General features: G+C 37.5%; 1 protein-coding gene across 1 annotated transcript in view; it reads right to left on the minus strand.

Moving 5' to 3' along the window:
• Window positions 1–858: 858 nt before the first annotated feature.
• LOC138704946 (protein transport protein Sec16A-like) overlaps window positions 859–13956 on the minus strand; it is a 572743-nt gene continuing 559645 nt past the window's right edge. Inside the window, exon 28 of the mRNA XM_069833405.1 lies at window positions 859–1064. Within this exon, the coding sequence (XP_069689506.1) occupies window positions 1017–1064 (48 nt within the window). The 3' untranslated portion in view covers window positions 859–1016. The remainder of the gene's footprint in view (window positions 1065–13956) is intronic.

The following is a 13956-nucleotide window of genomic DNA, read 5'->3' on the forward strand; positions in this document are numbered from 1 at the left end:
CAGGGAACATTAAACGGACAGCGATATACATCATATCTTGAAGACACACTACCCATTCTAACGGAGGACGTAAGATTTTAAACTCGTTTATAAATGTGGTTTCAGCATGATAGGTGTCCTGCACACTTCACATATGTGTGCAGAAAAGTATTGGATGCAGAGTTTCCTGTGAGATAGCCAGCTCGGTTCCCAGATTTGTCGCCATTAGGTTTCTTTCTCTGGGGCGCAGTGAAAGATAGAGTGTATCAGGAAGTCCCAACACTAGGTCTACTACGTGTGCAACGTTTCCACAAGTGTATTGATGCAAACGGTGGTAACTTTAAACATCTGCTAAAGCAACACAGTTTCATCAGAAAAGTCGTTATTGTTTATATTTGTGAGTGAGTTTTCCGTGCTGGATGTAATTTAGAAACGTGAAGTTTCTTTGAGCTATAGGCCACTAGTTCTTGTTTAGGAAAGTAAAACCACTTCCGTTACCAGTAATTGTACCTCTAGTTTCCAGATTTTTCAGATAGATAAAAAAACGTACATGTTCCATTTAATAAAGGTAACTTTGAGTTGAAAGTGATATTGTTTTAAGTTTTTGAATTGTGCATACCCTTTCACTGAGTGAGACCCTGTCATGGGTACATGCCTGCGCAAGTAGATTTTTCACATTTTTTTTTTTCATTTCAAAAATATTTGAGGTCGCAGAGTTAGGTGAGACATAGTGTATATGTTCATGCTAACAATATTAGTACATTTATTTTTGGTAAATGTGTCATTTTTAGACGGATAACCTCCATCTGCAAATCTAATCGAGCATGTCAGACATCAACATGAAACGGGTTTAAAAATAATAAGAAATCGTTCTCCACATTGTTAAAATCATGAAATCTATTATTGCAATACTGTATGAGAGCAATTCCATGAAAATGTCATACCGAGGTGAACTTTTTGAAATTGATGTAGAACTATTGCAGTTTCCCATCCCGAAAGACTTCGACTTTTACAGATACTAAGAAGTGATACACCACTCAGCATTCCTTTTCGCTCATGGCAGTTGTTTGAATATCCGTCACTACCTGCAACAAAACAGATTATGTGGAATGTTACAACAACGAATAAGCTTCGAAAACCAAGATATGTGATAATTGGATTTCAAACAGACAAAAATGGAATTGACAAGGATAATAGCGTCTTTAATCAATGAACTGTCTAGCTTTTATTAGTCTGTTAATATTTTAGTACTTTGATTTTTATTGTATTTGTAAACTCAATATTAATTGTAATTATAATTGTAATTGTATTCTTAATACTGCAGTTGTAATCCCCTGGTAGAGGGGAAGAGAAGGCCTAATGGCCTTATCTCTACCAGGTTAAATAAATAAATAATCATTGTAATGTTACTGATTTGAAAGTATACTTGAATGATGAATTCTATCCATACAATAACCTAAATTTTGATATTGAAAGTAGCAAATTTGCTCTATTATATGAATTATACAGCAAATTTCAAAATTCATATTACAACAAGCCAAATAATCCTTTGCTATCAAGAAAAGATTTCATCGATAAAGCACCACTTTTCGTCATTGATTGGTCCAAACAACATGATGAAATAAAAATAGGAGCAGTAAATGTACGTATTGATATATTGACAAGCGTATATATAGCAGCACACACAACTGCATATTGCTTCATCCTACACGACTGTGCTGTCAACTATACACCTCTCACAAACATGGTGCAAACAGTGGTGTAGAAAAATGTAAGTATGTGTTAGGCCTACTTTTTTCCTGTATTACACAATTTACACTAGGTATCATTCGACATAGCTTTTCTTTTGTTCCAGGACGTCCATTGATGTTCAAGGCTGCATTTTCCCTTATTCTACACGATATACACCTCTCACAAACATGGTGCAAACAGTGGTGTAGAAAAATGTAAGTATGTGTCACTTTTTTCTATATTATACAATTTACACTAGGTATCATTTTACACCGCTTTTATTTTGTTCCAAGATGTCCATTGATGTTCAAGGTTTCCAAACAATTTCATTTTAAAAGAACTCATCATCTGTACGGGAATTTGCGACAAGGATGCTGTTTACCTGTTCGAACTTCAAACTCTTCGCATATCACCATGGACTCTTGTGGTTAATTACAGTGATGTGGAATTAGTGTGTTTACACAAGGGGTGTGGAAAATGGAACAATTTGTTAATGGTCATGTATATGATTTGAAATGGAGTGTCCTAACTTCTCTAGGTTAAAAAAAAGGAATATGTGTTTCTATCACTGCAGAGACAATAATGTGGGATGCGCCTTTCAAAACGTAAAAGTTCTTCAATTTTGGTGGACACAGTATTTTTATTCATTAATTGAAAATGTATTTGAATAATCATTGCATTGTACTTATTTTTTACTCAATATACTATACATATAATTTTATTTTGTTACTGATTTCTTTTATCAACAACATTCCCATCCCCAATCCGCAAAGGACAACATAACACATAGCAGATTGCGATCATCAATACAGTATTCGTGTAATATAATACGCTGCAGATGGCCATTATGCTACATAATCAAAAACAAGTTTTTTTTATCATTATTCAGCAATTGCATCGTTGGATGTCATTTATCAAGCTTGCATAATATTTGCACACATAGCAGAAAGCGATTATGCATATGTAATAACCAGGGAACGGATTTATATGGACTAAAAATATATGAAATATGTAAATATATATGTAGTTATTTTTACCAAAATATGGAATTAAATATGGATTTTTACCAAAATATGGAATTAAATATGGACTTAAAATTATAAAAAAATGACTATGTACGTTAAATATTGGTACATTTTAATCAAACTAAACAAAAAATATAATGGACGTACCTTATCTTCCAATGTAGTTTCAACAAAACACAATTTTTATTGTCTGTTACCATAACAATAGGTTACAAACATTTCTTTCAAGTGCTGAAAAGTGAATCTTCTTCTATTGTCTCTGAGGATAGATTTATACTGACTAAAAGAGCGTTCGACATCACAAGAAGTAACTGGTACATAATTCAATTTCACAATGTCTGCTGGGGATAAGTCCAAGTTAATCTTCACTGTTGATTCACCACTCATCACAGCAACAACCTTTTGTAGTTCTTCATATCCAGGGTTTTTTGAAAGTACAGTGTCCACCTTAGCTCTTACTGCATCTGCAACTTTACCTCTACCACGATTCAGTTGTTCCACAGTACTATTTATAATTTCAAAACTTTCAGATAGTGAAAGGTGCCTATTTTGGAGACTTTTGAGCGTTTTTATGATGCATGAAAATGTATGCTGAATGTGAGCTAAGTCATTCTTCACACTTATGTCACAGGTAACTGTTTTCGCAGTATCAATTGAGACTGCATCTTCAGAGTCCAATGCAAGGAGAACATTGTTAATAGAGTCTATATGTTCGGCATAATATTCAACTGCTTCTAGCCATGTACCCCATCTAGTTAAAATTGGCTTTGGTGGCAATGGAATTTCAGGGTACATTTCTTTCAACACGTTAACTCTACTGGGAGCTTTGAGAAATACTTTTTTCACTGATGAAATCAACAAATCTACTTTAGGGAAATTGTCTCTGACCACTTCTGCCACACGATGAAATGCATGCGCCACACAAGTAAAATGAGTCAATTTAGGATATACAACAGATAATGCTTGTCCAGCTTTGACCATATAAGGGGCAGCATCGCTAATAAAGAATAACACATTATCGTACATAATACCCTTTGGCCACAGGATACCCATAGCTTCGTTGAACAGTTTAACTATAGTTTTGTTATTGCACTTTTCTAGAACATCACAATGTAAAAGAATTCGTTCAGAATATTGTTCACTTAACAAACCGATAACTACATTACCAACAAGTCTACCTTCTTTGTCGGGAGTCTCATCAATGGAAACCCAAATTGAACTATCTTTAATTTCATCTCTTATCTTCTGTATTGTCTCATCGTAGATGGATGGAGCATACGTCTTCCTAAGTGTTGACTCATCCGGGATTGTATGTTGAGTATATTTTTCAAGGAATTCCCTGAAGACCTTATTCTTTAGTTTGTAGAGAGGAATATCAGCAGAGATGAGAGAACGGCACAGGTCGATGTTAAACTCAGATCTTACATTCGATGTTGTTGGTTGTGTTAAAAACAATTGTCTCTGCTTGGAATTTAGTGTTTGTTGGCCTGATGTTTACTAGTTGTAATGTGTTGTTGCACCAGGAACTTTTGTGTAGATGATACTGCACACTGACACAAATTACAAAATAATATTTTATTGTCAGTTGATAAACCATCTTCTTTAAATTCTGAAATGTAACTTGTTAGTTTTGATTTTAAATTGACTGAATGACGTACTTTTGGCATATTTACCGTCTTTATAGTATGATTTACAAAACTGAACCTATGTGTACTCTGACTGGCATTTAACTGTTGAGCTGCACAACTGAAGTCTGTTAAAAATTTTAAATTAAATTAATACAGTTTTGTAACTTACTTTCCCATTGTTGATAGGACTGCTAATTTTCAAATAACTCTGATGTTAAAGGGATTACTGAACATGTGTTTAAATCTCTATTGTTGAAATGTATTTTTAAAAGTTAATGGAATTTTGTTTTGTTTTATTGTTAAACCTAATATAATATGGACTGTTTTATATGAAATATGGAAAATATATGGAAATTAACGAAAATATGTACTAAACTCTAAAATATGGAAAAATATGGAAAATAAAAGTAGGATTTTTCAACCCTACACATTGTGAAACATAAAGATAATGCAAAATATAAATTATATTAGCTTTATAAGTAAATATGTATTTACATATAAATCCTTTCCCTGGTAATAACATTACACGACAAATATATCTGCATTGAGCAGGTGGGATTTTTAACTGCTACAATTACTGTATTACGAGTATTAAATTATAATCCGAATAATAATAATAATAATAATAATAATAATAATAATAATAATAATAATAATAATAATAATAATAATGATTGTATGTGTTTAATTTACAAGTGTGCTAGATTAACTTTTATCAATTACTCAGCAATTGGCTTAAAGTACAACCATTTACGCCATCAATAATTCCCCCATTCCAATTTCAATTAACACTTGCGAATTTCCATTCCCCATTACTATTTATCAACTAAATTGCCATTACATTAGAATCTTAATAATAGCACTAGTCAACAGCATTTTTTGTGCCGACAAACAGAATGCTGATTATTACCAAGTCTGATGCGCTGATTACAAATATGCAATCAGATTTTTTCGATCACATCAGGTTTCCGAGCACTGCAACAATATTGTATTTTATGAATAGCCATAAATACAGTGCTAGCGGGAAGTAACTAGGTATGATTAATTGGATGTGGAATTTTTAATATTGATGCAACCATAATGAAAATTGTGTGTACATGTAAATCATTAAATAGAGTTTGAACTTTTGCGCGTCCGTGGTATAGATAGTGGCCGTGAGGAGCGGTTCGCGCAACAATAGCAAAGATGGTCGATCACCCGTTTGTTCGCGAACGAGCTGTTCGCTATGAAGTGTGTAATTCCGTTGTTTTCGTTCAGAGATGGTGCCATGTGGAGAAAGGAAGGAATGCCACAATCCGTCCAGGGACAATAAAGAATTGGAAGCACGGATTCGGGACATTATCACCAATGCCCCACGCAACTTCCTCCAGAAGACTGTGGATTCCATTACCGGTCGCTTGAGGAAACTGGTGGAAGCCACAGGAGCCTACGTTTAATTTCAATTTATCCGTACGTATTCCCATTTAACAAAGTACACATGAAATAAATTTCAATAATTTAGCTTTATAAATATAGAATTTATACACATTTTTCAATAACTAGTATACATGTACCAAGTCCCTCTTCACTTGACACATCTGAATCATGGTTTGTTGATACTTGAAAGAAAATATAGACTTACAGGGTGCCTGGTAATGAAAACAGAGACAGTCAGTCTGTATTTTGTTTAGTTTGGGTGTAGAGATTTTGTTAGTAGTGTGAACTGTTCTATGTTAAATGAAATAAAGAAGCAAAGGCGTAGCTGTAAAAACTTTCCGAACCAATGGCATTGCATGAACAAAAGAACCACGAAGATAACTATTATTTCTGCTTAACCAATGTTACTGGATTTTCTTAAAAAAATAAGACTCATTCAGTTTCCTAATCTTCCAACAGCTATAAGACCAATATCTCATGGAGAAAATTTACCTGTTCCCATTCCACCTTCTACATGGGAAGAAGAATCGAAATCTGACATAGAGTCATCTGATGATGTGCAGCCCTCTACATCAAGGTATGACGTCTACATTCCAGATGAAGAAAGAGAAGAAAAGCCACATTTAAAACACAGGTGGAACTCAACGATCTGGTACTTGATTTGTACTTAACTAAACAGCTGACTGAGATTCTAGAATCTCGTCTTCAGGAATGGAAGGTGCTGGATAAAGATACTAATGTTTCAGTATTTAGAAACATAAATAAGGATCTATAACAATTTTTATAGTTACAGATTCTGGAGTTTGTACATGCAGCGATGTAAATGGACTGATTCAATCTAGGTATTACACATAATGCTGAAGAGTGGCACTTATTTATAGATGCTTCTAAAATTAGTCTGAAAGCCGCTTTCTTACACAATCGTAATAAACTTTCCTATATATGTGTAGCATACAGTGCAGCAATGAAAGAAACATACGAAAACATGAGTCGCATTCTTGAAGTCATTAAAATATGAAAACCATTGTTGGCATATTTGCGGGATCTTAAAGTCTTCTACATGGAATGCAGAGTGGATTCACTAAATATGCTTTTTTCTGTGCCTTTGGGACAGCCGAGATACTCAGCATCACTATACAGTGTGTCCACCATGAACCTGACACATTTCATTCGGCTGCCAAAAATCAATGAATGGAAATAAGTTGGTAACATGCATTACAATATGTAGGGAAACTGTGGAAATTTCGTTGGCTATTTTTAAAAACCCGCGCGAGAGGTTGTACGTGGCGCTGCGGTAGCTTAAGTCAAAATGGCGACAGCGCAAGAACGAGCACAAGCGATCTGGTGGTATGCTGAAACAAATTCGGTGATTCAAGTGCAACGCAACTTTCGGCGCGTGTTCCAGAAGGACCCACCATCACGGAACACCATTAAGACATGGAAACAGCACTTTCTGGCAACGGGAAGTGTGGTGAAATTGCATGGTGGTGGTAATGTGTGCGTATCAGAGGATCGTGCAGCGGCAGTGAGACAGGCGTATGAACGAAGTCCACACAAGTCAGTTCGACAAGCGGGACGAGAACTGCAGATGCCGAAGTCCACGGTACATAAGATACTGCATCGCTCTCTTGGGTTTCATGCATACAAATTGCAGTTGGTTCATAAACTGAAACCAGATGACGGTAATAAGAGGCAGGCATTTGCTATCGACATGTTACAGCACATTGATGAAGACCCAGGATTTTTAACTTGCATTGCTTTTTCTGATAAGGCCACTTTTCATTTCTCGGGCAAAGTCAACACACATAATGCGCGTATTTGGGAGTCAGAAAACCCACGCTGCATTGTGGAACACATTCGTGACAGCCCGAAATTAAATGTATGGTGCGGATTGATGCATAATTTGATCATAGGCCCCTTTTTCTTTGCAGAACAAATAGTTACGCGCAATACCTACCTCGACACGTTGGATCAATTTGTTGTGCCTCAGTTAATGCATTTGCAGCCGAACGTCATCTTTCAACAGTACGGCGCCCCACCACATTGGAGCCTGATCGTTCGAGAATTTCTCGACACACAATTTCCCGGTCGTTGCATTGGGCGTGATGGACCGACAAGATGGCCACCTCGATCACCGGATATTACCCCTCTAGACTTTTTCTTGTGGGGATATGTCAAGAACAAAGTGTATACAGGCCACAAAATTCGTGATCTTCAACAGCTACGCGGCCGCATAAGAGATGCCGTCAATTCCGTTACGCCCGAGATGCTTCAGAAGACCCGGCAGGAAACTGAATTCAGGCTAGATGTTCTACGTGCAACGAGAGGATCTCATGTTGAGGTGTACTGATTTTTTTAATAAAACTTGGTGAGTTACTCTTGATATTGCATGCATTCTTTTCTTTTTACCCAAAGCAGTATGAATTATACAGCAATTTCAAATGTGTCAGGTTCATGGTGGACACCCTGTATAATCAAGGAATGGCCAAGAAGAGAAGATTTCACTCCTGGGAAAAATAATTTAAAATTTAAACCTTTAGTTAACCCACTAAAAATATATCTCCATCCTTTACACATTAAATTAGGGCTCATGAAGAACTTTATGAAAAGTATGGACACAACAGGCAAAGGTTTCAAATATTTACGAAGAATATTCCCTGGCTTGAGTGCTGCAAAATTTAGAAGGAATACTCATTGGACCTGAGGCTAAAAAAATGATGCGTGATCGATTTTTTAAAGAAAAATTAACTCCAAACGAACGTGTAGCATGGAGTCATTTAAAAGTGTTGTGAATGAGATCCTCGGCAACAAGAAGGAAGAAAATAATGACAACTAGTTCAGAGTCTCTTTCAAAATTATAAGAATTTTGGATACAGGATGTCTGTCAAAATTTACTTCCTGCATTCTCATTTAGATTTTCTCGTAAAGACTTGGGTGCAGTGAGTGACGAACAACGGGAACGCTTTCACTAAGACATTTTACAGATGGAACAGCGTTAAAAAGGGAGATAGGATCCATCTATGATGAGTGATTACTGCTCGTTCATACAGAGAGAGAATACTAAAACACACACACATACACAAAAGTGTTTTAATGCGACACCTCCTTGCACTACGTAAATGTATATAGCTATTTACATCATTATAACATGAAGGATACTTTATTTTTAGTACTAACACCACTATAATAGTGAAAGATTATGTTTATGCATTCTGCATTAGATATTAAAAATGTGGAACTGCTTAGTTAGTATCGAACGTTTCAGAAGTGTAATAAGGGTAATAACTGAAAATCTGAGGGTGCTGCTGAAAAATGGGTTCCATTTTTGGATTCAGCATGGCAAATATGTGGATAGTAACAATGTTTCATTTCGGCACAATTTTCAAAGTTTAAATTTTTTGACTAGTGTAGCAAGACGAAGAATGTATGTGTTTAATTTACATGTGTGATAGATAATTCTTTCATCAATTACTCAGCAATTGTGCGTCTTCAGACACTTGCCGGATGTATAATCAACAAGCTTGCGTAATATTTGCACACGTAAGAGATAGCGATTATGCATATGTAATCAAATCATCGAGCAGGTGGGATTTTTACATCTCACTTTCAAACATGTATGAACTTGTGTATGTCAACTATATAAATTTGTATGAACATGTGCAATTAAAATTATTACGTCACATCCCAAATTCAATTACATACCTGCCCTAGTGCATGACGTCATACTTTAACCTTACACTCTTTATGACGTCATACTTTACGTTACGCGACTATGAACGAGTGCATTTCAAATTTGTACTCCCCCTCCCCCATTTCCAACTTCAATTACATACATTTTCCAATTTATGACGTCATACTTTAACCTTGTACTCTTTATGACGTCATACTTTAATTTACGCCTCTTCGTGACGTATCACTTTAAGCCCCACCCCCTTCACGACGTCATAGTTTGGCCACGCCCACTTGTGACGTCACATGGGGAGCCTGTGGGAGCCTGTCTGACAGGCTTTATGACCGTCATTTCTATTCTACTCACGTCGCACAAACCAATTGCAATAATGAATCCTACTTATAGTCTCTTGTGGTTGTAAAACATGAACTACAGTTACCCTGTACGGCTTAAGTTTCAGAAGTTTCGTTGCCACAAAAGCTGACATCTTGGAAATGTTAACCTCTTGTGCTAAACGTCGCAGTGATTTGCGGGGTGAGTGCTCTAACTAGGCCCCTACTTCATCAAGCTTCTCTTCTGTCAGTACACGGCTTGTTGAACACGTTTCTTGTTCAAAAAGTATCCTGTTCGTCTGACTTTATTGACAAAGTCATGAATAGTTGGCCTGTTAGGAATTCGAACACCTACAAACCGGGTACCAACACTAAACAGAACAGATAAGAAGCCACTACAATAAAAGGACGGAACCCAGAACGGGAGCAGCGAACAAAGCGGCGCGGACCGCAGCGACAACAGGCCTCGGCCCGCGAGCCGCACTATAAATACGCCCGCACAACCAGCCACAGGATCAGTTGCCTCAGGTACGCCGAGAAGAGTCTTGCGACCTCGGATACCACTCCACTGAAGATGTCTGCCGCAGTTGCACACGAAACGTCTGGTATAAAACCAACCAATAGACCACGGCCTCTCAGCCCGGAAAAATGAATCTAGATCTATAGACTCCGGCCGTGAAAGCCTACACTGCAAGATTAACATAAATTATATTCAGTTACATGAACATAAGGGTTCTTAAGAAAATATTTGGGGCTAAGAGGGATGAAGTTACAGGAGAATGGAGAAAGTTATACACCGCAGAACTGCAAGCATTGTATTCTTCACCTGACATAATTAGGAACATTAAATCCAGACGTTTGAGATGGGCAGAGCATGTAGCACGTATGGGCGAATACAAAAATGCGTATAGAATGTTAGTTGGGAGGCCGGAGAGAATAAGACTTTTGGGGAGGCCGAGACGTAGATGGGAGGATCATATTAAAATGCATTTGAGGGAGGTGGGATATGATGATAGAGACTAGATTAATCTTGCACAGGATAGGGACCCATGGCGGGCTAATGTAAGGGCGGCAATAAACCTCCAGGTTTCTTAAAAGCGATTTGTAAGTACGTAAGTACATGAACCTGTCATCTACAAGATACAAGGTGGCTATAATTAAACTGTGTTCACCGTGGTGTAGCACGAACTCTAATGATCGTAAGCGTGTGAAACTTCGTAGATACGCTAATTAACCAATGCGCTCGCGAATTATGCCAAAAAATAGTTCCAACTCTCGCCACCAGGTGTAAATATGGCGCTGTAAGCAGTCAAACCGCGCAATTGTCTGTAACTCAATACGTTCTCCCGGTTGCATTGCATTGTGTCAGTTCCCTGTTGCTTGGTGACGCGTATTCAAGTGAATGTTCGTTGAAAATTCAGAAGGTTGAACTTTTCCTTGTGAAACGCAATGGCTATTGAACAGAGAGACCGTGCACTGCTAGTGGAGTTGTTTTACGAGAATGACAGCAATAGCAACGCTGCATTTCAGGAACAGAGCCGACAGAAACAGTTGAGATGAGGTCCCATGTCAATTAATACACTGAAGAAATTTATGAAAAAGTTCGAGGAAACAGGTGAATTACGTGTCGCACCAGAGAGAGGACGGCCTGACCTAAAGGCTAGCATACAAAGACATGTCGCTCTGATTTCACCAGATATGCTACGAGCAACTGTCGACCATGCCGTGTTACGGATGCAACAAGTTGCTGAGGTGGGAGGCCATACTGAACAGTGGTTGTAACCATAGTTCCTAATAAAAGTGCCGTTACCGTATGTTTGATTTTTCATACATTTTCCTGCGCCCATACCACGTTCTGAATGGGTATAGCGCCATATCTTCACCTGGTGGCAAGATGTGGAACTAATTATTTTTTTTAATAATTCGCGAGTGCATTGCTTAATTAGCATATCTACGAGGTTTCACACTCCTAATATCATTACAGTCCGTGCTGTGCCAAGTTGAACACGGTCAAGGTGGTTATTATTAAATTGACGGGGTTTCAATTGCTGTACAGTATGACTTTTGTAGGGATACTAGTGTAAAATGCACCACAAAATCTTGCGAACTCTTAACCAGGAGAGCGACAATTCACGAGCACTGGTTGCAAAATTTAAGTCATGTGTTGCACGGCCAGCTACAGCTACAGAAACTTTATCAACGACTTCTATGGGGATGGGCCGCCATCTACTCCCTGGTGCGACATCTAATTCACCTGTTCCTCGAATTTTCTCATCATTTTCTTAAGCCCATTAATTGACATGTGACCTCTTCTCAACTGTTTCTGTCGGCGATATTCCCGCAATGCAGCGTTGCTATTGCTGTCATTCTGGTAAAACAACTTCACTAGCAGTGCACTGTCTCTCTTCCAAATAGCCATTGCGTTTCACAAGGAAAAGTTCAACCTTCTAAATTTTCAAAGAAAACATTCACTTCACTAACGGAATCAACACGCGTCACCAAGCAACAGGGAACTGACACAATGCAATGCAACCGGAAGAACATACTGACGTCAGAGTTACAAACAATTGCACGTTTTGACTGCTTACAGCGCCATATTTACACCTGGTGGCGAGACTTGGAACTTTTTTGGCATAATTCGCGAGCGCATTGGTTAATTAGCATATCTACGAAGTTTCACATTCCTACGATCATTACAGTCCGTGGTGTGCCACGCTGAACACGTTTAATTATAACCAACCTGTACAATAGATTTAATAGGCTATTTTATGACGCTTTATCAACATCTTAGGTTATTTAGCGTCTGAATGAGATGAAGGTGATAATCCCGGTGAAATGAGTCCGGGGCCCAGCACTGAAAGTTACCCAGCATTTGCTCATATTGTGTTGAGGGAAAACCCCGCAAAAAACCTCAACCAGATAACTTGTGCGACCGGGATTGGAACACGGGCCACCTGGTTTCGCGGATAGACGCGCTAACCGTTACTCCACAAGTGTGGACGGTACAATAGAAACAGGAACTCAACAATGGTAAAAAAAAACGGCCTACTGGTATACCCACAGATCCTACACACGCAATATGACCACAGATGTTAGGGGAGAGTCAGGTAGTATCGGACATCGGGTAATATCGGACAGTGAGTTTCTTTCATCTACCACACGATGATAGTACCTGATTGACATGGTTACGTTTCTGTGATGTCGCATAGAGAAACGTAACCATGTCATTCAGGTACTACCATATGGTGGTAGATGAAAGAAACGCTCTGTCCGATACTACCCGATGTCCGATACTACCCGACTCTCCCCTAAAGCAATTTACAAATAAGCCGAAAAAAAAACTCTAAGTCACTTTGTGTGACTAGAAGACAAACCTATAATTCTCTGTTGGAAATCAACTGTGTCCACTGGATTTGTATCCGCAAAAATTATTTATCGAACGAAGAAAAGGGTTGCTGTAATAAATATTTGGTGCAAATGTTTATGTTATAGCAATGATATTGAGCGTCACATTGTGTATTTAATATATCGTATGTTCATTTCAAAACTTCCCACCTTGAATAATAAAATTTTAGATTTGCAGGAGACACGATTTTGAGGAAAAACACTCGATTTAGGTTTTGAGTGGTAAGTTCAAAACCACTACTGACTGAATTTTCTGTTCAATAACTTCACAATCACTCCCATTTTTTAATTCCAAATTGCACTTCCTATCTTCACGCACGTCATTTTAAAGGGGATGATCCTATCCATCTACCAAAATAATAATAATAATAATAATAATAATAATAATAATAATAATAATTCCATCCACCCGTTTGTGAGATAGAGCCAGAAACGTATCATTTATTGAATTAAACAGAAATGTATCATTTATTGAATTAAAGTTAGTTGATATTAGGCCAAATTATGAAGATACTGTGCTATTACTGTGTATACTAGAAACCAAATTGTTTTTGCCTGAAGTTTCTATTGTCGTAGAATTATCCTATTTTATTTTTCTTCCATTTATACATGTCTTAACATCATATCGCGTATTTAGGATCTTCAGGTATTTATCAGTAGGCCGTGAACTACTGTTGTGATTCTGTTTCTATTGTCATTTGTTATAAATACCTTGTATTCATTTTAACCCCTGTTGTATTACTGTTATTCAATAAACCAGTGGTTCCCAA

The sequence above is a fragment of the Periplaneta americana genome, chromosome 8 (assembly GCF_040183065.1).
Source record: "Periplaneta americana isolate PAMFEO1 chromosome 8, P.americana_PAMFEO1_priV1, whole genome shotgun sequence".
NCBI classification, from domain to species: domain Eukaryota; kingdom Metazoa; phylum Arthropoda; class Insecta; order Blattodea; family Blattidae; genus Periplaneta; species Periplaneta americana.